General features: G+C 49.5%; 1 protein-coding gene across 1 annotated transcript; it reads left to right on the forward strand.

Annotated features, from left to right (window-relative positions):
- The first annotated feature begins 767 nt into the window (after positions 1–767).
- Positions 768–24,921, forward strand: LOC121843794 (39S ribosomal protein L13, mitochondrial-like). Its single transcript, XM_042313610.1, is given in 7 exon segments — positions 768–892; positions 1,254–1,347; positions 1,350–1,376; positions 15,352–15,445; positions 15,663–15,723; positions 23,518–23,604; positions 24,796–24,921. Coding segments are annotated over 7 exon segments (516 nt in total). The 5' UTR covers positions 768–865.
- The last annotated feature ends 664 nt before the right edge of the window (positions 24,922–25,585 follow it).

Consider the following 25,585-nt stretch of genomic DNA (forward strand, 5'->3'; position numbering starts at 1 on the left):
CTTAACCCCTTACAATATTTAAAAGCAGGCAGACATATTGCAATCGTTTCTGCAAGCAAGACACCTGACACACACAAACAATGCATTGGCTTACCTGGAAACAGAGAAACCCTCCGTTTTGAACTACAACTGGCGATGCTCCCAGTTTATCATATATCTGTTTGGCAGCGTCCAATGCTGTAAAATAAACGATTACAATAATTCAAGTAGTTATGACTTACATTTACAAGAACACCACCATTTCTCATAGTATGTTTATCATCCTTTCTACTATAGATGGCTCTGCTGCTTCCTACTACAGTAGGGAACAACACGAAATCGAGTCCGCTACAAAGCTATGGTTAACGTACCCTTCGCGCATTTATCCTCTTCTTGGTTAAAAGAAACAACTAGCACGTACCGATCCATTCCTCTGAATACTCTACCATCAGTGTTCAGTATAAATGTAAATAAAAAGTTGTGTGGACTTTTTTTCGTATTATCAAATTCATTTCCGCGCGCTCTCTCTCTCTCTCTCTCGCTGGTGAAACGGAAGTTGTCATCTAGAGTTCTGGTGACGTCAAGGCGCGACTTCAAAATACAACCGGCCGGAAAATACATGTTTAATGACCATGAGCGATATTATCAAAACCATTTTTTTTTTGCATATTAGTTGATGGTTTTCTCCCTAAAATATAACAATATAATCAGTTACATATTATTCATCGAAAATGTACTAGTTATCCATTCAGGATTTCAAGAACAGATTTACTATTTGGACCCAGGAACGTAGTTTTTTTAATCCATGTTTCGACTCAATACAACGCTGCACCATCTGCTCACATTGGGGGTCAATCTGGAATGATGTGCTCGTAATTCAAGTAGTATGTCCAGTTTTACGAAATCTGCCCAGGTAATACTTAATTGTTTTTATATGTAATTGTATTTAGAACCAGCATTAAATGTGTAAATGTGTCAGTTATATGCAAAACTCATCGCTATCCGATGGTACATGTAGCTAACGTTAGCTAGCTAGCTATCCGCAATCTGTCCAGCTAGCTAATCTCTTTATTAATCGTAGTCTTAAATTACAGTGGGATCTTTTCTTGCAATGATTCATTGTATGAATATAATCCGTGTGCCCAAGCCAGCCGGCAGCTACATGTTTGTGGCTTGAGAGCTGACAACTGTGTGTTGGTGAGGGATGCTGTGCTACTACTGTGTCTGAAACTCTGAATTGACTTGATCTCTCTCTCTCTGTTCCCCGTATTCAGCAATGGGCTACCTTTGCCAGGTCGTGGTACCTGATAGACGCTCGGATGCAGCCTCCAGGGAAGATTGCCACTATGTGTGCAATCAGGCTACAGGGAAACACAAACCTATCTACCATGCACTGAGTAAGTAGACAGCCAGCTAGTATGCCCGTTTTAGAAATGTGTTTTCCTGAATGTGTGTGACTGTGCAATACAGTCTGCAGTTGATTTGAGTATTTAATTTGATGTTTTCTTCACAGCCAGCCAGGACATATTCTCCATATTCAGAGATTTGTTTGCGGCTATAACAATGACCACATGGTGGCGCTAAAGTATCACTGGGAAACCAATAGACCCCAACTATGCACATAACCAGAAGGCATAGTACCCACACACCACTTATTTTTCATCAACTGCCTTCAGCATTCCTTCAACACCTAATTTGATTTGACTGTGAGGTGAATGCCTTGTCACCTGATGTGAAGGTCCATGTGTGTGAACAGGGACCCTGAGGGACATGTGTAACCTTTAACCAGGCAAGTCAGTTAACAAATTCTTATTTACAATGACGACCTACCCCGGCCAAACCCGGCCAACGCTGGGGCAATTGTGCGCCGCCCTATGGGACTCCCAATGTGATACAGCCTGGATTCGAACCTGGTACTATAGTGACGCCTCTTGCACTGAGATACAGTGCCTCCCTGGAGCTGTGCTCTGTTAACGGTTGTGTGTGGGCAGGGACCCTGAGGGATAGAGAACCAGGTCCATTACTTTCCTCTCATCCCTGGAGCTGTGCTCTGTTAACGGTTGTGTGTGGGCAGGGACCCTGAGGGATGGAGAACCAGGTCCATTACTTTCCTCTCATCCCTGGAGCTGTGCTCTGTTAACGGTTGTGTGTGGGCAGGGACCCTGAGGGATGGAGAACCCTGTCCATTACTTTCTTCCCTCTTCCCTGGAGCTGTGCTCTGTTAACGGCTCTGTTGTGTGTGGGCAGGGACCCTGAGGGATGGAGAACCCTGTCCATTACTTTCCCCTCTTCCCTGGAGCTGTGCTCTGTTAACGGTTGTGTGTGGGCAGGGACCCTGAGGGATAGAGAACCCAGGTCCATTACTTTCCCCTCTTCCCTGGAGCTGTGCTCTGTTAACGGTTGTGTGTGGGCAGGGACCCTGAGGGATGGAGAACCAGGTCCATTACTTTCCTCTTCCCTGGAGCTGTGCTCTGTTAACGGTTGTGTGTGGGCAGGGACCCTGAGGGATGGAGAACCAGGTCCATTACTTTCCCCTCATCCCTGGAGCTGTGCTCTGTTAACGGTTGTGTGTGGGCAGGGACCCTGAGGGATGGAGAACCAGGTCCATTACTTTCCCCTCATCCCTGGAGCTGTGCTCTGTTAACGGTTGTGTGTGGGCAGGGACCCTGAGGGATGGAGAACCAGGTCCATTACTTTCCCTCATCCCTGGAGCTGTGCTCTGTTAATGGTTGTGTGTGGGCAGGGACCCTGAGGGATGGAGAACCCTGTCCATTACTTTCCCCTCTTCCCTGGAGCTGTGCTCTGTTAACGGTTGTGTGTGGGCAGGGACCCTGAGGGATAGAGAACCCTGTCCATTACTTTCCCCTCTTCCCTGGAGCTGTGCTCTGTTAACGGTTGTGTGTGGGCAGGGACCCTGAGGGATGGAGAACCAGGTCCATTACTTTCCCCTCATCCCTGGAGCTGTGCTCTGTTAACGGTTGTGTGTGGGCAGGGACCCTGAGGGATGGAGAACCAGGTCCATTACTTTCCCCTCTTCCCTGGAGCTGTGCTCTGTTAATGGTTGTGTGTGGGCAGGGACCCTGAGGGATGGAGAACCAGGTCCATTACTTTCCCCTCATCCCTGGAGCTGTGCTCTGTTAACGGTTGTGTGTGGGCAGGGACCCTGAGGGATGGAGAACCAGGTCCATTACTTTCCCCTCTTCCCTGGAGCTGTGCTCTGTTAATGGTTGTGTGTGGGCAGGGACCCTGAGGGATGGAGAACCAGGTCCATTACTTTCCCTCATCCCTGGAGCTGTGCTCCGGTTGTGTGTGGGCAGGGACCCTGAGGGATGGAGAACCAGGTCCATTACTTTCCCTCATCCCTGGAGCTGTGCTCTGTTAACGGTTGTGTGTGGGCAGGGACCCTGAGGGATGGAGAACCAGGTCCATTACTTTCCTCTCATCCCTGGAGCTGTGCTCTGTTAACGGTTGTGTGTGGGCAGGGACCCTGAGGGATGGAGAACCAGGTCCATTACTTTCCCCTCATCCCTGGAGCTGTGCTCTGTTAACGGTTGTGTGTGGGCAGGGACCCTGAGGGATGGAGAACCAGGTCCATTACTTTCCCTCATCCCTGGAGCTGTGCTCTGTTAACGGTTGTGTGTGGGCAGGGACCCTGAGGGATGGAGAACCAGGTCCATTACTTTCCCTCATCCCTGGAGCTGTGCTCTGTTAACGGTTGTGTGTGGGCAGGGACCCTGAGGGATGGAGAACCAGGTCCATTACTTTCCCTCATCCCTGGAGCTGTGCTCTGTTAACGGTTGTGTGTGGGCAGGGACCCTGAGGGATGGAGAACCAGGCCCATTACTTTCCTCTCATCCCTGGAGCTGTGCTCTGTTAATGGTTGTGTGTGGGCAGGGACCCTGAGGGATGGAGAACCAGGTCCATTACTTTCCCCTCATCCCTGGAGCTGTGCTCTGTTAACGGTTGTGTGTGGGCAGGGACCCTGAGGGATGGAGAACCAGGTCCATTACTTTCCCCTCATCCCTGGAGCTGTGCTTTGTTAACGGTTGTGTGTGGGCAGGGACCCTGAGGGATGGAGAACCAGGTCCATTACTTTCCCCTCATCCCTGGAGCTGTGCTCTGTTAATGGTTGTGTGTGGGCAGGGACCCTGAGGGATGGAGAACCAGGTCCATTACTTTCCCCTCTTCCCTGGAGCTGTGCTCTGTTAATGGTTGTGTGTGGGCAGGGACCCTGAGGGATGGAGAACCAGGTCCATTACTTTCCTCTCATCCCTGGAGCTGTGCTCTGTTAACGGTTGTGTGTGGGCAGGGACCCTGAGGGATGGAGAACCAGGTCCATTACTTTCCTCTCATCCCTGGAGCTGTGCTCTGTTAATGGTTGTGTGTGGACAGGGACCCTGAGGGATAGAGAACCAGGTCCATTACTTTCCTCTCATCCCTGGAGCTGTGCTCTGTTAATGGTTGTGTGTGGACAGGGACCCTGAGGGATAGAGAACCAGGTCCATTACTTTCCCCTCTTCCCTGGAGCTGTGCTCTGTTAACGGTTGTGTGTGGGCAGGGACCCTGAGGGATGGAGAACCAGGTCCATTACTTTCCCCTCTTCCTGGAGCTGTGCTCTGTTAACGGTTGTGTGTGGGCAGGGACCCTGAGGGATGGAGAACCAGGTCCATTACTTTCCCCTCTTCCCTGGAGCTGTGCTCTGTTAACGGTTGTGTGTGGGCAGGGACCCTGAGGGATGGAGAACCAGGTCCATTACTTTCCCCTCTTCCCTGGAGCTGTGCTCTGTTAACGGTTGTGTGTGGGCAGGGACCCTGAGGGATGGAGAACCAGGTCCATTACTTTCCCCTCTTCCCTGGAGCTGTGCTCTGTTAACGGTTGTGTGTGGGCAGGGACCCTGAGGGATGGAGAACCAGGCCCATTACTTTCCCCTCTTCCCTGGAGCTGTGCTCTGTTAACGGTTGTGTGTGGGCAGGGACCCTGAGGGATGGAGAACCAGGTCCATTACTTTCCCCTCATCCCTGGAGCTGTGCTCTGTTAACGGTTGTGTGTGGGCAGGGACCCTGAGGGATGGAGAACCCTGTCCATTACTTTCCTCTCATCCCTGGAGCTGTGCTCTGTTAACGGTTGTGTGTGGGCAGGGACCCTGAGGGATGGAGAACCAGGTCCATTACTTTCCCCTCTTCCCTGGAGCTGTGCTCTGTTAACGGTTGTGTGTGGGCAGGGACCCTGAGGGATGGAGAACCAGGTCCATTACTTTCCTCATCCCTGGAGCTGTGCTCTGTTAACGGTTGTGTGTGGGCAGGGACCCTGAGGGATGGAGAACCAGGTCCATTACTTTCCCCTCATCCCTGGAGCTGTGCTCTGTTAACGGTTGTGTGTGGGCAGGGACCCTGAGGGATGGAGAACCAGGTCCATTACTTTCCTCTCATCCCTGGAGCTGTGCTCTGTTAACGGTTGTGTGTGGGCAGGGACCCTGAGGGATGGAGAACCAGGCCCATTACTTTCCCCTCATCCCTGGAGCTGTGCTCTGTTAACGGTTGTGTGTGGGCAGGGACCCTGAGGGATGGAGAACCAGGCCCATTACTTTCCCCTCATCCCTGGAGCTGTGCTCTGTTAACGGTTGTGTGTGGGCAGGGACCCTGAGGGATGGAGAACCAGGTCCATTACTTTCCTCTCATCCCTGGAGCTGTGCTCTGTTAATGGTTGTGTGTGGGCAGGGACCCTGAGGGATGGAGAACCAGGTCCATTACTTTCCCCTCATCCCTGGAGCTGTGCTCTGTTAACGGTTGTGTGTGGGCAGGGACCCTGAGGGATGGAGAACCAGGTCCATTACTTTCCCCTCATCCCTGGAGCTGTGCTTTGTTAACGGTTGTGTGTGGGCAGGGACCCTGAGGGATGGAGAACCAGGTCCATTACTTTCCCCTCATCCCTGGAGCTGTGCTCTGTTAATGGTTGTGTGTGGGCAGGGACCCTGAGGGATGGAGAACCAGGTCCATTACTTTCCCCTCTTCCCTGGAGCTGTGCTCTGTTAATGGTTGTGTGTGGGCCTGGACCCTGAGGGATGGAGAACCAGGTCCATTACTTTCCTCTCATCCCTGGAGCTGTGCTCTGTTAACGGTTGTGTGTGGGCAGGGACCCTGAGGGATGGAGAACCAGGTCCATTACTTTCCCCTCATCCCTGGAGCTGTGCTCTGTTAACGGTTGTGTGTGGGCAGGGACCCTGAGGGATGGAGAACCAGGTCCATTACTTTCCCCTCTTCCCTGGAGCTGTGCTCTGTTAATGGTTGTGTGTGGGCAGGGACCCTGAGGGATGGAGAACCAGGTCCATTACTTTCCCCTCTTCCCTGGAGCTGTGCTCTGTTAACGGTTGTGTGTGGGCAGGGACCCTGAGGGATGGAGAACCAGGTCCATTACTTTCCCCTCTTCCCTGGAGCTGTGCTCTGTTAACGGTTGTGTGTGGGCAGGGACCCTGAGGGATGGAGAACCAGGCCCATTACTTTCCCCTCTTCCCTGGAGCTGTGCTCTGTTAATGGTTGTGTGTGGGCAGGGACCCTGAGGGATAGAGAACCAGGTCCATTACTTTCCCCTCATCCCTGGAGCTGTGCTCTGTTAACGGTTGTGTGTGGGCAGGGACCCTGAGGGATGGAGAACCCTGTCCATTACTTTCCTCTCATCCCTGGAGCTGTGCTCTGTTAACGGTTGTGTGTGGGCAGGGACCCTGAGGGATGGAGAACCAGGTCCATTACTTTCCCCTCTTCCCTGGAGCTGTGCTCTGTTAACGGTTGTGTGTGGGCAGGGACCCTGAGGGATGGAGAACCAGGTCCATTACTTTCCTCTCATCCCTGGAGCTGTGCTCTGTTAACGGTTGTGTGTGGGCAGGGACCCTGAGGGATGGAGAACCAGGTCCATTACTTTCCCCTCATCCCTGGAGCTGTGCTCTGTTAACGGTTGTGTGTGGGCAGGGACCCTGAGGGATGGAGAACCAGGTCCATTACTTTCCTCTCATCCCTGGAGCTGTGCTCTGTTAACGGTTGTGTGTGGGCAGGGACCCTGAGGGATGGAGAACCAGGCCCATTACTTTCCCCTCATCCCTGGAGCTGTGCTCTGTTAACGGTTGTGTGTGGGCAGGGACCCTGAGGGATGGAGAACCAGGCCCATTACTTTCCTCTCATCCCTGGAGCTGTGCTCTGTTAACGGTTGTGTGTGGGCAGGGACCCTGAGGGATGGAGAACCAGGTCCATTACTTTCCTCTCATCCCTGGAGCTGTGCTCTGTTAATGGTTGTGTGTGGGCAGGGACCCTGAGGGATAGAGAACCAGGTCCATTACTTTCCCCTCATCCCTGGAGCTGTGCTCTGTTAACGGTTGTGTGTGGGCAGGGACCCTGAGGGATGGAGAACCAGGTCCATTACTTTCCCCTCATCCCTGGAGCTGTGCTTTGTTAACGGTTGTGTGTGGGCAGGGACCCTGAGGGATGGAGAACCAGGTCCATTACTTTCCCCTCATCCCTGGAGCTGTGCTCTGTTAATGGTTGTGTGTGGGCAGGGACCCTGAGGGATGGAGAACCAGGTCCATTACTTTCCCCTCTTCCCTGGAGCTGTGCTCTGTTAATGGTTGTGTGTGGGCCTGGACCCTGAGGGATGGAGAACCAGGTCCATTACTTTCCTCTCATCCCTGGAGCTGTGCTCTGTTAACGGTTGTGTGTGGGCAGGGACCCTGAGGGATGGAGAACCAGGTCCATTACTTTCCCCTCATCCCTGGAGCTGTGCTCTGTTAACGGTTGTGTGTGGGCAGGGACCCTGAGGGATGGAGAACCAGGTCCATTACTTTCCCCTCATCCCTGGAGCTGTGCTCTGTTAACGGTTGTGTGTGGGCAGGGACCCTGAGGGATGGAGAACCAGGTCCATTACTTTCCCCTCTTCCCTGGAGCTGTGCTCTGTTAACGGTTGTGTGTGGGCAGGGACCCTGAGGGATGGAGAACCAGGTCCATTACTTTCCCCTCTTCCCTGGAGCTGTGCTCTGTTAACGGTTGTGTGTGGGCAGGGACCCTGAGGGATGGAGAACCAGGTCCATTACTTTCCCCTCTTCCCTGGAGCTGTGCTCTGTTAACGGTTGTGTGTGGGCAGGGACCCTGAGGGATGGAGAACCAGGTCCATTACTTTCCCCTCTTCCCTGGAGCTGTGCTCTGTTAACGGTTGTGTGTGGGCAGGGACCCTGAGGGATGGAGAACCAGGTCCATTACTTTCCCCTCTTCCCTGGAGCTGTGCTCTGTTAACGGTTGTGTGTGGGCAGGGACCCTGAGGGATGGAGAACCAGGTCCATTACTTTCCCCTCATCCCTGGAGCTGTGCTCTGTTAACGGTGTGTGTGGGCAGGGACCCTGAGGGATAGAGAACCAGGTCCATTACTTTCCTCTCATCCCTGGAGCTGTGCTCTGTTAATGGTTGTGTGTGGACAGGGACCCTGAGGGATAGAGAACCAGGTCCATTACTTTCCCCTCTTCCCTGGAGCTGTGCTCTGTTAACGGTTGTGTGTGGGCAGGGACCCTGAGGGATGGAGAACCAGGTCCATTACTTTCCCCTCTTCCCTGGAGCTGTGCTCTGTTAATGGTTGTGTGTGGGCAGGGACCCTGAGGGATGGAGAACCAGGTCCATTACTTTCCCCTCATCCCTGGAGCTGTGCTCTGTTAACGGTTGTGTGTGGGCAGGGACCCTGAGGGATGGAGAACCAGGTCCATTACTTTCCCCTCTTCCCTGGAGCTGTGCTCTGTTAACGGTTGTGTGTGGGCAGGGACCCTGAGGGATGGAGAACCAGGTCCATTACTTTCCCCTCTTCCCTGGAGCTGTGCTCTGTTAACGGTTGTGTGTGGGCAGGGACCCTGAGGGATGGAGAACCAGGTCCATTACTTTCCCCTCTTCCCTGGAGCTGTGCTCTGTTAACGGTTGTGTGTGGGCAGGGACCCTGAGGGATGGAGAACCAGGTCCATTACTTTCCCTCTTCCCTGGAGCTGTGCTCTGTTAACGGTTGTGTGTGGGCAGGGACCCTGAGGGATGGAGAACCAGGTCCATTACTTTCCCCTCATCCCTGGAGCTGTGCTCTGTTAACGGTTGTGTGTGGGCAGGGACCCTGAGGGATGGAGAACCAGGCCCATTACTTTCCTCTCATCCCTGGAGCTGTGCTCTGTTAACGGTTGTGTGTGGGCAGGGACCCTGAGGGATAGAGAACCAGGTCCATTACTTTCCCCTCATCCCTGGAGCTGTGCTCTGTTAACGGTTGTGTGTGGGCAGGGACCCTGAGGGATGGAGAACCAGGCCCATTACTTTCCCCTCATCCCTGGAGCTGTGCTCTGTTAACGGTTGTGTGTGGGCAGGGACCCTGAGGGATGGAGAACCAGGCCCATTACTTTCCTCTCATCCCTGGAGCTGTGCTCTGTTAATGGTTGTGTGTGGGCAGGGACCCTGAGGGATGGAGAACCAGGCCCATTACTTTCCCCTCTTCCCTGGAGCTGTGCTCTGTTAATGGTTGTGTGTGGGCAGGGACCCTGAGGGATAGAGAACCAGGTCCATTACTTTCCCTCATCCCTGGAGCTGTGCTCTGTTAACGGTTGTGTGTGGGCAGGGACCCTGAGGGATGGAGAACCCTGTCCATTACTTTCCTCTCATCCCTGGAGCTGTGCTCTGTTAACGGTTGTGTGTGGGCAGGGACCCTGAGGGATGGAGAACCAGGTCCATTACTTTCCCCTCTTCCCTGGAGCTGTGCTCTGTTAACGGTTGTGTGTGGGCAGGGACCCTGAGGGATGGAGAACCAGGTCCATTACTTTCCTCTCATCCCTGGAGCTGTGCTCTGTTAACGGTTGTGTGTGGGCAGGGACCCTGAGGGATGGAGAACCAGGTCCATTACTTTCCTCTCATCCCTGGAGCTGTGCTCTGTTAACGGTTGTGTGTGGGCAGGGACCCTGAGGGATGGAGAACCAGGTCCATTACTTTCCTCTCATCCCTGGAGCTGTGCTCTGTTAACGGTTGTGTGTGGGCAGGGACCCTGAGGGATGGAGAACCAGGCCCATTACTTTCCCCTCATCCCTGGAGCTGTGCTCTGTTAACGGTTGTGTGTGGGCAGGGACCCTGAGGGATGGAGAACCAGGCCCATTACTTTCCCCTCATCCCTGGAGCTGTGCTCTGTTAACGGTTGTGTGTGGGCAGGGACCCTGAGGGATGGAGAACCAGGCCCATTACTTTCCTCTCATCCCTGGAGCTGTGCTCTGTTAATGGTTGTGTGTGGGCAGGGACCCTGAGGGATGGAGAACCAGGTCCATTACTTTCCCCTCATCCCTGGAGCTGTGCTCTGTTAACGGTTGTGTGTGGGCAGGGACCCTGAGGGATGGAGAACCAGGTCCATTACTTTCCCCTCATCCCTGGAGCTGTGCTTTGTTAACGGTTGTGTGTGGGCAGGGACCCTGAGGGATGGAGAACCAGGTCCATTACTTTCCCCTCATCCCTGGAGCTGTGCTCTGTTAATGGTTGTGTGTGGGCAGGGACCCTGAGGGATGGAGAACCAGGTCCATTACTTTCCCTCTTCCCTGGAGCTGTGCTCTGTTAATGGTTGTGTGTGGGCCTGGACCCTGAGGGATGGAGAACCAGGTCCATTACTTTCCCTCTCATCCCTGGAGCTGTGCTCTGTTAACGGTTGTGTGTGGGCAGGGACCCTGAGGGATGGAGAACCAGGTCCATTACTTTCCCCTCATCCCTGGAGCTGTGCTCTGTTAACGGTTGTGTGTGGGCAGGGACCCTGAGGGATGGAGAACCAGGTCCATTACTTTCCTCATCCCTGGAGCTGTGCTCTGTTAACGGTTGTGTGTGGGCAGGGACCCTGAGGGATGGAGAACCAGGTCCATTACTTTCCCTCTTCCCTGGAGCTGTGCTCTGTTAACGGTTGTGTGTGGGCAGGGACCCTGAGGGATGGAGAACCAGGTCCATTACTTTCCCCTCTTCCCTGGAGCTGTGCTCTGTTAACGGTTGTGTGTGGGCAGGGACCCTGAGGGATGGAGAACCAGGTCCATTACTTTCCCCTCTTCCCTGGAGCTGTGCTCTGTTAACGGTTGTGTGTGGGCAGGGACCCTGAGGGATGGAGAACCAGGTCCATTACTTTCCCTCTTCCCTGGAGCTGTGCTCTGTTAACGGTTGTGTGTGGGCAGGGACCCTGAGGGATGGAGAACCAGGTCCATTACTTTCCCCTCTTCCCTGGAGCTGTGCTCTGTTAACGGTTGTGTGTGGGCAGGGACCCTGAGGGATGGAGAACCAGGTCCATTACTTTCCCCTCATCCCTGGAGCTGTGCTCTGTTAACGGTTGTGTGTGGGCAGGGACCCTGAGGGATGGAGAACCAGGTCCATTACTTTCCCTCATCCCTGGAGCTGTGCTCTGTTAACGGTTGTGTGTGGGCAGGGACCCTGAGGGATGGAGAACCAGGTCCATTACTTTCCCCTCTTCCCTGGAGCTGTGCTCTGTTAATGGTTGTGTGTGGGCAGGGACCCTGAGGGATGGAGAACCAGGTCCATTACTTTCCCCTCTTCCCTGGAGCTGTGCTCTGTTAATGGTTGTGTGTGGGCAGGGACCCTGAGGGATGGAGAACCAGGTCCATTACTTTCCCCTCTTCCCTGGAGCTGTGCTCTGTTAACGGTTGTGTGTGGGCAGGGACCCTGAGGGATGGAGAACCAGGTCCATTACTTTCCCCTCTTCCCTGGAGCTGTGCTCTGTTAACGGTTGTGTGTGGGCAGGGACCCTGAGGGATGGAGAACCAGGTCCATTACTTTCCCCTCTTCCCTGGAGCTGTGCTCTGTTAATGGTTGTGTGTGGGCAGGGACCCTGAGGGATGGAGAACCAGGTCCATTACTTTCCCCTCATCCCTGGAGCTGTGCTCTGTTAACGGTTGTGTGTGGGCAGGGACCCTGAGGGATGGAGAACCAGGTCCATTACTTTCCCTCATCCCTGGAGCTGTGCTCTGTTAACGGTTGTGTGTGGGCAGGGACCCTGAGGGATGGAGAACCAGGTCCATTACTTTCCCCTCATCCCTGGAGCTGTGCTCTGTTAACGGTTGTGTGTGGGCAGGGACCCTGAGGGATGGAGAACCAGGCCCATTACTTTCCCTCATCCCTGGAGCTGTGCTCTGTTAACGGTTGTGTGTGGGCAGGGACCCTGAGGGATGGAGAACCAGGTCCATTACTTTCCCCTCATCCCTGGAGCTGTGCTCTGTTAATGGTTGTGTGTGGGCAGGGACCCTGAGGGATGGAGAACCAGGCCCATTACTTTCCTCTCATCCCTGGAGCTGTGCTCTGTTAACGGCTGGAATCCTATTCTATAACCCTGTTTTACCTTTTCTATTAAATGCTTCATGCTGGTTGTTGAATGACCATTCAAACTAAGAAGGGTTTATTCTCTTGTTTTATATAGTACCAGTCAAAAGTTTGGACACACCTACTCAGTCATTTTTCTTTATTTTTTTTACTATTTTCTACATTGTGGAATAATTGTGAAGACATCACAACTATGAAATAACACACATGGAATCATGTAGTAACCAAAAATGTGTTAAACAAATCAAAATATATTTTATATTTTACTTTCTTCAAAGCAGCCACCCTTTGCCTTGATGACAGCTTTTCACACTCTTGGCATTCTCTCAACCAGTTTCACCTGGAATGCTTTTCCAACAGTCTTGAAGGCGTTCCGGCATATGCTGAACACTTGTTGGCTGCTTTTCCTTCACTCTGTGGTCCAACTGATCCCAAACCATCTCAATTGGGTTGAGGTCGCTGATTGTGGTGCCCAGGTCATCTGATGCAGCACTCCATCACTCTCCGTCTTGATAAAATAGCCATTACACAGCCTGGATTGTCCTGTTGAAAAACAAATGATAGTCCCACTAAGGGCAAACCAGGCGGGATGGCGTATCACTGCAGAATGCTGTGGTAGCCATGCTAGTTAAGTGTGCCTTGAATTCTAATTAAATCACAGACAGTGTCACCAGCTCATCCATGCTCCATTCACCTACTCTGTGTCTCATTATGACAGAGTGGTTGGGACCAGAAACCTAAATGTTGGACTCGTCAGACTAAAGGACAGATTTCCACCGGTCTAATGTCCACCGGTCTAATGTCCACCGGTCTAATGTCCACCGGTCTAATGTCCACCGGTCTAATGTCCACCGGTCTAATGTCCACCGGTCTAATGTCCACCGGTCTAATGTCCACCGGTCTAATGTCCACTGGTCTAATGTCCACCGGTCTAATGTCCACCGGTCTAATGTCCACCGGTCTAATGTCCACTGGTCTAATGTCCATTGGTCTAATGTCCACTGGTCTAATGTCCATTGCTCGTGTTTCATGGCCCAAGCATGTCTCTTCTTCTTATTGGTGTCCTTTAGTTGTGGTTTCTTTACAGCAATTCCACCATGAAGGCCTGAACATCAACTGTTCTCCTCTGAACAGTTGATGTTGAGATGTCCATTACTTGAACTCTGAAGGATTTATTTGAGCTGCAATTTCTGAGGCTGGTAACTAACGAACGTATCCTCTGCAGCAGAGGTAACTCTGTGTCTTCCTTCCCTGTAGTGGTCCTCATGAGAGCCAGTTTCTTTATAACACTTGATGGTTTTTGCGACTGGACTTGAAGAAACTGTTAAAAGTTCTAGAAATGTTCCGTATTGACTGACCTTCATGTCTTAATGTAATGATGGACTGTCGTTTTTTCCCAACCACTCTTAATTAGAGAGATGTGGGCGGCTGCCTTAATTGACATCTACGTCATCGGCGCCCGGGGAACAGTGGGTTAACTGCCTTGCTCAGGTGCAGAACGTCATATTTTACCTGTCAGCTCGGGAATTTCGGTTACTGGTCGGTTACCTTTAGGTTACTGGTCCAGCGCTCTAACCACTAGGCTACCTGCCGCCCCTACACTCTAACCACTAGGCTACCTGCCTGCCTGCCCCTACACTCTAACCACTAGGCTACCTGCCGTCCCTACACTCTAACCACTAGGCTACCTGCCGTCCCTACACTCTAACCACTAGGCTACCTGCCGTCCCTACACTCTAACCACTAGACTACCTGCCGTCCCTACACTCTAACCACTAGGCTACCTGCCATCCCTACACTCTAACCACTAGGCTACCTGCCGTCCCTACACTCTAACCACTAGGCTACCTGCCGTCGCTACACTCTAACCACTAGGCTACCTGCCTGCCCCTACACTCTAACCACTAGGCTACCTGCCTGTGCCCCTACACTCTAACCACTAGGCTACCTGCCTGTCCTCTCACACTCTAACCACTAGGCTACCTAACCACTAGGCTACCTGCCCCTACACTCTAACCACTAGGCTACCTGCCGTCGCTACACTCTAACCACTAGGCTACCTGCCTGCCCCTACACTCTAACCACTAGGCTACCTGCCTGCCCCTACACTCTAACCACTAGGCTACCTGCCGTCGCTACACTCTAACCACTAGGCTACCTGCCGTCCCTACACTCTAACCACTAGGCTACCTGCCGTCCCTACACTCTAACCACTAGGCTACCTGCCGTCCCTAACCACACTCTAACCACTAGGCTACCTGCCGTCCCTACACTCTAACCACTAGGCTACCTGCCGTCCCTACACTCTAACCACTAGGCTACCTGCCTGCCCCTACACTCTAACCACTAGGCTAACCACTAGGCCTGCCCCCTACACTCTAACCACTAGGCTACCTGCCGTCCCTACACTCTAACCACTAGGCTACCTGCCGTCCCTACACTCTAACCACTAGGCTACCTGCCGCCCCAACACTCTAACCACTAGGCTACCTGCCGTCCCTACACTCTAACCACTAGGCTACCTGCCGTCCCTACACTCTAACCACTAGGCTACCTGCCGTCCCTACACTCTAACCACTAGGCTACCTGCCTGCCTCTAACCACACTCTAACCACTAGGCTACCTGCCGCTACACTCTAACCACTAGGCTACACTCTAACCACTAGGCTACCTGCCGTCGCTACACTCTAACCACTAGGCTACCTGCCGTCCCTACACTCTAACCACTAGGCTACCTGCCTGCCCCTACACTCTAACCACTAGGCTACCTGCCTGCCCCTACACTCTAACCACTAGGCTACCTGCAAGTCAACCACTTAGTCAACTATCATTCTCTACCCATTATATCTAATTCAGAAACCAACTTTTTTTTTGTGGTGGCAGGCAATCAAATGATGAATCTTTTCCTGCATTCCTTGATAATCTTTTGACAGGAGCTATTGGAACATCCCTTGGAACATGTCAGCAAAATATGTTTCTACGGAGTTTGTGATGTTTTCTAATGAGCACGTGTCTCTGTGTTCCTCAGGTGATGTTGGAGACCATGTAGTAGTCATGAACAGCAGACACATAGCCTTCTCTGGGAACAAATGGGAACAGAAGATGTACTCCTCTCACACCCAGTAAGGCCTCAGACTGTCTGTCTGTTACACATGGAATTAACCAGTGAACACAAACGAGTGTTATTCTGTACCTGTGTTTACTCATCAATCAAGAAGAACTGCATTGAAAACATGGAGCATGTGAACTGATCTGTGTAATGAGTGATGTGGTTGACTAAGCCTATGTGTGTAAAGTTGATTGTCTTCCTCTAATGTCAGTCTTGTTTCTTTCCCAAAGGTACCCGGGTGGATTTAAACAAGTCACAGCCACCCAGCTACATTCGAAAGACCCCAAAGCGGTAAGTTTTTGCAAGTCAGTTTATTAGGTACACTCGTCTAGTACCGAGTTGGACCCCACCCTTTGCCTCCAGAACAGACAGAATTCTTCGGGAACATTCCACAGGGATGTTGGTCCATGTTGACGCGATGGCATCACGCAGTTGCTGCAGATTCGATGGCGGTACACCACAGCAACCAGCCTGTTACCATTGACACCATCAGGACTCTGATGGCCATCAGGTTGACTCAACAGAAACCGCGATTCGTCGGACCAGAGAATGTTTTTCCACTTCTCAAGTGTTGGTGATCATGTTCCCACTGGAGACACTTCTCCTTGTTATTAGCTGATAGGAGTGGAACCCGGTGGGGTCGTCTGTTGCAACAGTCCATCCATGACAGGGAGCGACGAGATGTGTGTTCTGAGATGCTGTTCAACACACCACTGTTGTACTGTGCTGTTATTTTTCTGTTTGTGGCCTGCCTGTTAGCTTGTACGATTCTTCTCCTTCCACCTCTCTCATCAACCAGCTGGTTTACAGGACTGCAGCTGACTGGATGTTTTGTGTTTGTCGCTCCGTTTCCCAGTAAACTCTAGACGTTGTCGTGTGTGAAAAGCCCAGGAATGCGGCCATTTCTGAGGTACTGGGTCCGGCGAGCCTGGTACCCACGATCATACCGCGCTCAGTCGCTTAGGTCACTGGTTTTGCCCGCAAGCCACAGCCACGTGACGACTCACTGTCTGTAGGAGCGATCCGTTTAGGTGTACAGGATGGTGTACCTAATAAACTGACCGGTGAGTTAACTACTGTTTTATAGCGCAAGCCACAGCCACGTGACGACTCACTGTCTGTAGGAGCGATCCGTTTAGGTGTACAGGATGGTGTACCTAATAAACTGCCCGGTGAGTTAACTACTGTTTTATAGCGCAAGCCACAGCCACGTGACGACTCACTGTCTGTAGGAGCGATCCGTTTAGGTGTACAGGATGGTGTACCTAATAAACTGACCGGTGAGTTAACTACTGTTTTATTGGTGGGGCCACTGCAGTCTGTTTGGAAACACTGAATAAACACTGTCCTCTCAGGTGTACAGTAACTTCAGCCTTTAAACTTTCATTCCCAGGCCGGCCTTTTAAACTTTCATTCCCAGGCCGGGTGCATTTCATAGAAATGTCAGAATTGCATGTCGTTCAGGACAGCAGTTACATTTTGTTATTGCTGTTATGTATCGATGTTCATGTGATGAAATATGAGCTGTCCCACAGTTGTGTGACGTGTTTTGTCTATAAAGGTTACAAATGGCCCGCTGGTGAGAGAGAGAGAGAGAGAATGAATTATGGTGTAATGAATTGTCTGTCCACAGTCCCCGTCCCTCTGGTTCCAGAGGGGGAGTGTTCTCCTGCAGGATCATCAGGGAGGATTTCAGACAGAGACACTTGTGTATTATCACAGACACACAGGATCTCTGCTGATGCAGGTCTGTCAGACGATTAGACCTTTAGGAGAACGTCTGCTGTAATCTGGGGAAAGGCCTAGCTGGGTGTGCAGGAAGATAAAGGAACAGCAGCACAGATCATTTACAACCCAGAGATGAACTTTTTCAAGGAATAAAACTAAACCCATTTCAGGTTCAATTCAGCTATATATGTTTTCTCTCCTCTCTGCCTTGCTCTTATTTAGATGGATGGTCTTAATTATGTTTTAGTGTATACTTTTTTGTTTGTGTTGCCTCAAATACATTACGTTTCAACAGTGCCATCCCAAGTGGTTCACTGAGGAAATGTACCCTGCAGCACACATATATATATTAATTAAATGTACCTATAGCTAATCACGTACATACAGGATTAACAGGACCTTTAGCTAGAACGTCTATACTGTATCTATAGCTAAGCCCACGTATATACTAATTAAATGTACCTATAGCTAAGCCCACGTATATACTAATTAACTGTACCTATTACATATATATACTAATTAACTGTACCTATAGCTAAGCCCACGTATATACTAATTAACTGTACCTATAGCTAAGCCCACGTATATACTAATTAACTGTACCTATAGCTAAGCCCACGTATATACTAATTAACTGTACCTATAGCTAAGCCCACGTATATACTAATTAAATGTACCTATAGCTAAGCCCCACTATATTTAATTAATGTACCTATAGCTATGCCCACGTATATACTAATTAAATGTACCTATAGCTAAGCCCAAATACTAATTAAATGTACCTTCAACAGTATATACTAATCCTAAGCTGGTTCACGTATATACTAATGTACCTATAGCTAAGCCCATATATATACTAATTAAATGTACCTATAGCTAAGCCCACGTATATACTAATTAACTGTACCTATAGCTAAGCCCACGTATATACTAATTAACTGTACCTATAGCTAAGCCCACGTATATACTAATTAATGTACCTATAGCTAAGCCCACGTATATACTAATTAACTGTACCTATAGCTAAGCCCACGTATATACTAATTAACTGTACCTATAGCTAAGCCCACGTATATACTAATTAACTGTACCTATAGCTAAGCCCACGTATATACTAATTAACTGTACCTATAGCTAAGCCCACGTATATACTAATTAACTGTACCTATAGCTAAGCCCACGTATATACTAATTAAATGTACCTATAGCTAAGTACCTACCTATAGCTAAGCCCACGTATATACTAATTAACTGTACCTATAGCTAAGCCCACGTATATACTACTTTTAACTATATACTACTGTACCTATAGCCTAAGCCCACGTATATACTAATTAACTGTACCTATAGCTAAGCCCACGTATATACTAATTAACTGTACCTATAGCTAAGCCCACGTATATACTAATTAAATGTACCTATAGCTAAGCCCACGTATATACTAATTAACTGTACCTATTGCTAAGCCCACGTATATACTAATTAACTGTACCTATTGCTAAGCCCACGTATATACTAATGTACCTATTGCTAAGCCCACGTATATACTAATGTACCTATCCACGTATATACTAATGTACCCTGCCCAGCCCACGTATATACTAATGTACCTATTGCTAAGCCCACGTATATACTAATGTACCTATAGCTAAGCCCATATATACTAATTAAATGTACCTATAGCTAAGCCCACGTATATACTAATTAAATGTACCTATAGCTAAGCCCACGTATCCTCCCCAGCCCAACATAACTGTACCTATAGCTAAGCCCACGTATATACTAATGTACCTATAGCTAAGCCCACGTATATACTAATGTACCTATAGCTAAGCCCACGTATATAATAATTAACTGTACCTATAGCTAAGCCCACGTATATACTAATTAACTGTACCTATAGCTAAGCCCACGTGTATACTAATTAACTACCTATAGCTAAGCCCACATATATATACTAATTAACTCTACCTATAGCTAAGCCCAGCCCACGTATACTAATTAACTCTACCTATAGCTAAGCCCACGTATATACTAATTAACTCTACCTATTGCTAAGCCCACGTATATACTAATTAACTCTACCTATAGCTAAGCCCACGTATATACTAATTAACTCTACCTATTGCTAAGCCCACGTATATACTAATTAACTCTACCTATAGCTAAGCCCACGTATATACTAATTAACTCTACCTCATCCCGTATATACTAATTAACTGTACCTATAGCTAAGCCCACGTATATACTAATTAAATGTACCTATAGCTAAGCCCACGTATATACTAATTAACTGTACCTATAGCTAAGCCCACGTATATACTAATTAAATGTACCTATAGCTAAGCCCACGTATATACTAATTAAATGTACCTATAGCTAAGCCCACGTATATACTAATTAAATGTACCTATAGCTAAGCCCACGTATATACTAATTAAATGTACCTATAGCTAAGCCCACGTATATACTAATTAAATGTACCTATAGCTAAGCCCACGTATATACTAATTAAATGTACCTATAGCTAAGCCCACGTATATACTAATTAAATGTACCTATAGCTAAGCCCACGTATATACTAATTAAATGTACCTATAGCTAAGCCCACGTATATACTAATTAAATGTACCTATAGCTAAGCCCACGTATATACTAATTAAATGTACCTATAGCTAAGCCCACGTATATACTAATTAACTGTACCTATAGCTAAGCCCACGTGTCTGTATGTAGCCTCGCTACTTTTATAGCCTCTCTACTGTTATAGCCTCCCTACTGTATATAGCCTCGCTACCTTTATAGCCTCGCTACTGTATATAGCCTCGCTACTGTATATCCCAAACCTCCTCTCTCCCCTAGCCCACCTCTCCCTAACTGTCCTCATCCCTCTCCTCAGTGCTCCTCCCCAGCCCACATCTACATAACTGTCCTCATCCCTCTCCTCAGCGCTCCTCCCCAGCCCACCTCTACATAACTGTCCTCATCCTCTCCTCAGTGCTCCTCCCCAGCCCACCTCTACATAACTGTCCTCATCCCTCTCCTCAGCGCTCCTCCCCAGCCCACCTCTACATAACTGTCCTCATCCCTCTCCTCAGCGCTCCTCCCCAGCCCACCTCTACATAACTGTCCTCATCCCTCTCCTCAGTGCTCCTCCCCAGCCCACCTCTACATAACTGTCCTCATCCCTCTCCTCAGTCCTCCTCCCCAGCCCACCTCTACATAACTGTCCTCATCCCTCTCCTCAGCGCTCCTCCCCAGCCCACCTCTACATAACTGTCCTCATCCCTCTCCTCAGCGCTCCTCCCCAGCCCACCTCTACATAACTGTCCTCATCCCTCTCCTCAGCGCTCCTCCCCAGCCCTGGCCAGTTGCATCTTCCTCCCCCTCCCCAGCCCTCCTCAGGTTTCTCTAGCACGTTACACCTCCATTAATGAGATGGATGCATGTCTCTAGCTGAGTTATTCCAACGGGGGGAGAATCTATCAGAGGTAATTGTGGGTAATGATCACGTCGGGGTGACATCCACCTTCTGTAGCCGTGGTGACGGATGGTGTCCCTATACAACACACATCCGTCTTCCACACACCACGGTCGTCATTGAACAGCAGTAGGACTGATTTAATTTTCACAGGGGATAGATATGTATGAAGGGATTAAGCTGGAAATGGTAGATGAGAGAAAGTCAAATATTAAGAGATTTTTACTTCTTTGGGACATTTGGATTTTTCTTCCCCTCACTTGGTTTTCTTATTGCAGAGGATGGATCTGAGTGGTGGACGGTTATGTAGGAATAACATGTCATTTTGATGGTTGGTTTGCCAACGGAAGGAGGGAGGGGCAGAGGAGGGGCAGCTGGGAGCAGGGAGGGGGGAGGGGCAGAGGAGGGGCAGCTGGGAGCAGGGAGGGGCAGAGGAGGGGCAGCTGGGAGCAGGGAGGGGCAGAGGAAGGGCAGCTGGGAGCAGGGAGGGGCAGAGGAGGGGCAGCTGGGAGCAGGGAGGGGCAGCTGGGAGCAGGGAGGGACAGAGGAGGAGCAGCTGGGAGCAGGGAGGGGCAGTGGAGGTGCAGCTGGGAGCAGGGAGGGACAGCTGGGAGCAGGGAGGGACAGAGGAGGAGCAGCTGGGAGCAGGGAGGGGCAGAGGAGGGACAGAGGAGGGGCAGCTGGGAGCAGGGAGGGGCAGAGGAGTAGCAGCTGGGAGCAGGGGCGGGGCAGAGGAGGGGCAGAGGGGCAGCTGGGAGCAGGGAGTGGCAGCTGGGAGAAGGGAGGGGCAGAGGAGGGACAGCTGGGAGCAGGGAGGGGCAGAGGAGGGACAGCTGGGAGCAGGGAGGGGCAGAGGAGGAGCAGCTGGGAGCAGGGAGGGGCAGAGGAGGGACAGCTGGGAGCAGGGAGGGACAGCTGGGAGCAGGGAGGGGCAGAGGAGGGACAGCTGGGCACAGGGAGGGGCAGAGGAGGGACAGCTGGGAGCAGGGAGGGACAGAGGAGGAGCAGCTGGGAGCAGGGAGGGCAGAGGAGGGGCAGAGGAGTAGCAGCTGGGAGCAGGGAGGGACAGAGGGTAGCAGCTGGGAGCAGGGAGGGGCAGAGGAGGGACAGAGGAGTAGCAGCTGGGAGCAGGGAGGGGCAGAGGAGGGGCAGAGGAGGGGCAGCTGGGAGCAGGGAGGGACAGCTGGGAGCAGGGAGGGACAGAGGGGGGCAGAGGAGGGACAGCTGGGAGCAGGGAGGGACAGCTGGGAGCAGGGAGGGACAGAGGAGGAGCAGCTGGGAGCAGGGAGGGGCAGAGGCACATTTTATCAGTTAAGAACAAATTATTATTTACCGGGGAACAATGGGTTAACTGCCTTGTTCAGGGGCAAAAGGACAGGTTTTTACCTTGTCAGCTCAGGGATTCGATCCAGCAACCTTTTGGTTACTAGCCCAACGCTCTAACCACTAGGCTACCTGCCGAGCTGAGCATTCAGGGTATTAGTTAGAGGATAACACCATTTTTTTCACATGACCTAAATGATTTGCTACCAGTTGGCGATCGTGACAAGTCGCTCCAAGAAACACTGAATATGTGTCACACCACAGAGTGAGGGAGGGATACGAGGAATAGAAACAGCTTGTTAAAATGTTAGGAGAATATTGCAGGGGTATATAAAGTTGTCTACAGGGGAGACTCTTTACTATCTAGAGAGGGTAAGGTAGAGGAGATATTACCATATTGCTTAATCTAGTACATTCTATCAGATCCACCCAAGTGTTACTAGGGGATAGGGGTAAATAGAAGGGTTGTTTCTGGACAGGGTCATAGAGAACAGACCTGAGGGTTTTGTACAAAGAAGAATCAATTATTTAGCCAGCTAACTTGGATGAACAACCAGAAATATCTATTGTTTTTCGGTTTCATTTAAGAAAGCTAAACTTATGTGTTTTTGGATGTTGGGTAAATTAGGCCATGCCCGTTTTCAAGCATATACTTCTAAAAACAAATGAGGGAAGTTAGCTGGCTGACTCATTGATCCTGCTTAGTAGTATCCCCGTCTGGACCAAACAGGATCTCCACTGGTCACCACTGGAGACATATTAAAGGTTCAATGATGGACCTCAACCTTGTTCTTCTCCAGAGCTGTAACCATGACAACCCTGATCCAACTGTCTTATATCAAATGTCTGTGTTAGTGTCCCAAATGGCACCCTATTCCCTATATAGTGATCTAGGATTCCCTGTATAGTGCTCTGGTATTCCCTATATAGTGATCTAGGATTCCCTATATAGTGATCTAGGATTCCCTATATAGTGATCTAGGATTCCCTATATAGTTCAATAGGATTCCCTGTATAGTGATCTAGGATTCCCTATATAGTTCAATAGGATTCCCTATATAGTGCTCTAGGATTCCCTATATAGTGATCTAGGATTCCCTGTATAGTGATCTAGGATTCCCTGTATAGTGATCTAGGATTCCCTATATAGTGATCTAGGATTCCCTGTATAGTGATCTAGGATTCCCTGTATAGTGATCTAGGATTCCCTGTATAGTGATCTAGGATTCCCTGTATAGTGATCTGGGATTCCCTGTATAGTGCGCTGGGATTCCCTGTATAGTGATCTAGGATTCCCTATATAGTGATCTAGGATTCCCTATATAGTGCAATAGGATTCCCTGTATAGTGATCTAGGATTCCCTATATAGTTCAATATGATTCCCTATATAGTTCAATAGGATTCCCTGTATAGTGATCTAGGATTCCCTATATAGTGATCTAGGATTCCCTATATAGTGCGCTAGTGTGCCATTAGGGACTGAATCTGAGTAGCCTATCCAAGCGCTGGATCCAGAGTCCACTCTTCTTCTATCTTCCTCTTCTTCCTCCAGATAGTGAAGCTGGCAGTGTACGGGATGCTGCCTAGGAACCTCTCCAGAAGGACCATGATGCAACGGCTACACCTCTTCCCTGAAGATGTGAGACTTGCCTTTTAAGACTTTCACATCTAATATGTGTGAAGATGAAATGAGAAGTTTTAGTAAAAAGAATGACGCCACACACGACACCTCTTCCCTGAAGATAAAATAACTGGTCTTTATTCTCCTGTTGTGGACTGAATGTCTTGACATGTTGATTTGATTGATTTTAATTTGTTTAATCATCTTAAATGATGACACTTTCAGCCAAGAACAAGCAGAACAGACATAGAAATATCAGCGATAACACAAGTCTGACTTGTTTCCAATTAACACAAGTCTGACTTGTTTCCAATTAACGCAAGTCTGACTTGTTTCCAATTAACGCAAGTCTGACTTGTTTCCAAGTCTGACTTGTTTCCAATAAACGCAAGTCTGACTTGTTTTAAACGCAAGTCTGACTTGTTTCCAATTAACACAAGTCTGACTTGTTTCCAATAAACACAAGTCTGACTAAACACAAGTCTGACTTGTTTCCAATAAACGCAAGTCTGACTTGTTTCCAATAAACGCAAGTCTGACTTGTTTCCAATAAACGCAAGTCTGACTTGTTTTTGACTTGTTTCCAATAAACGCAAGTCTGACTTGTTTCCAATTAAACGCAAGTCTGACTTGTTTCCAAACGCAAGTCTGACTTGTTTCCAATTAACGCAAGTCTGACTTGTTTCCAATAAACGCAAGTCTGACTTGTTTCCAATAAACGCAAGTCTGACTTGTTTCCAATTAAACGCAAGTCTGACTTGTTTCCAATTAAACGCAAGTCTGACTTGTTTCCAATTAAACGCAAGTCTGACTTGTTTCCAATTAAACGCAAGTCTGACTTGTTTCCAATTAAACGCAAGTCTGACTTGTTTCCAATTAAACGCAAGTCTGACTTGTTTCCAATTAAACGCAAGTCTGACTTGTTTCCAATTAAACGCAAGTCTGACTTGTTTCCAATAAACGCAAGTCTGACTTGTTTCCATTGTGGTAAAGCATTTAGACAAGTCTAGTCTGACTCTAGCTTCTCATTATACGGTATATAAATATAAGTCTTATTTTCCATTGACTTGCACCTCTCTCTAACCCAGGTGTGTTTTCCCTCTGAAAAGTGAAGACACCTACAAACCTAAGACTGTGTTCCTGTCCCTGGCTAGAGCCTAGGTGCCATACAGATCCATGAAATGACTGTTGTATGTAATTGTATGGCAGGATCTTCCTGAGGACATCCTTCTGAACCTGACGGAGGAGCTGCCTCAGCCCAGAGAGATCCCTCGCAGGCTGAATGAGTACAGCCAGGAGGAGCGAGAAGCCTTCCCCACTCTGTGGACCCCGTGAGTACCTTCTTCTCCCAGTCTTTCTCCATGGACGCATACGTGCAAACACACACACACCCTCTCTCTCACATCTTCACACACACACACACCATCCTTAATCACACCCACATATCCACACACACACACACAGCTCTCTCCACCCCGGCCTGCACTGAATCTCTAGCTCATTTAGAACAACCTGGTTTATAGAGGAACAAGCTGGTTTATAGAGGAACAGACTGGTTTATAGAGGAACAGACTGGTTTATAGAGGAACAGCCTGGTTTATAGTGGAACAGACTGGTTTATAGAGGAACAGACTGGTTTATAGTGGAACAGACTGGTTTATAGAGGCACAGACTGGTTTATAGAGAACAGACTGGTTTATAGAGGAACAGACTGGTTTATAGAGAACAGACTGGTTTATAGTGGAACAGACTGGTTTATAGAGGAACAGACTGGTTTATAGAGGAACAGACTGGTTTATAGAGGAACAGACTGGTTTATAGAGGAACAGACACAGACTGGTTTATAGAGGAACAGACTGGTTTATAGAGGCACAGACTGGTTTATAGAGGCACAGACTGGTTTATAGAGGAACAGACTGGTTTATAGAGGAACAGACTGGTTTTATAGACTGGAACAGACTGGTTTATAGAGAACAGACTGGTTTATAGAGGAACAGAC

Source organism: Oncorhynchus tshawytscha, unplaced genomic scaffold (genome assembly GCF_018296145.1).
Source record: "Oncorhynchus tshawytscha isolate Ot180627B unplaced genomic scaffold, Otsh_v2.0 Un_scaffold_6963_pilon_pilon, whole genome shotgun sequence".
Lineage (NCBI taxonomy): Eukaryota > Metazoa > Chordata > Actinopteri > Salmoniformes > Salmonidae > Oncorhynchus > Oncorhynchus tshawytscha.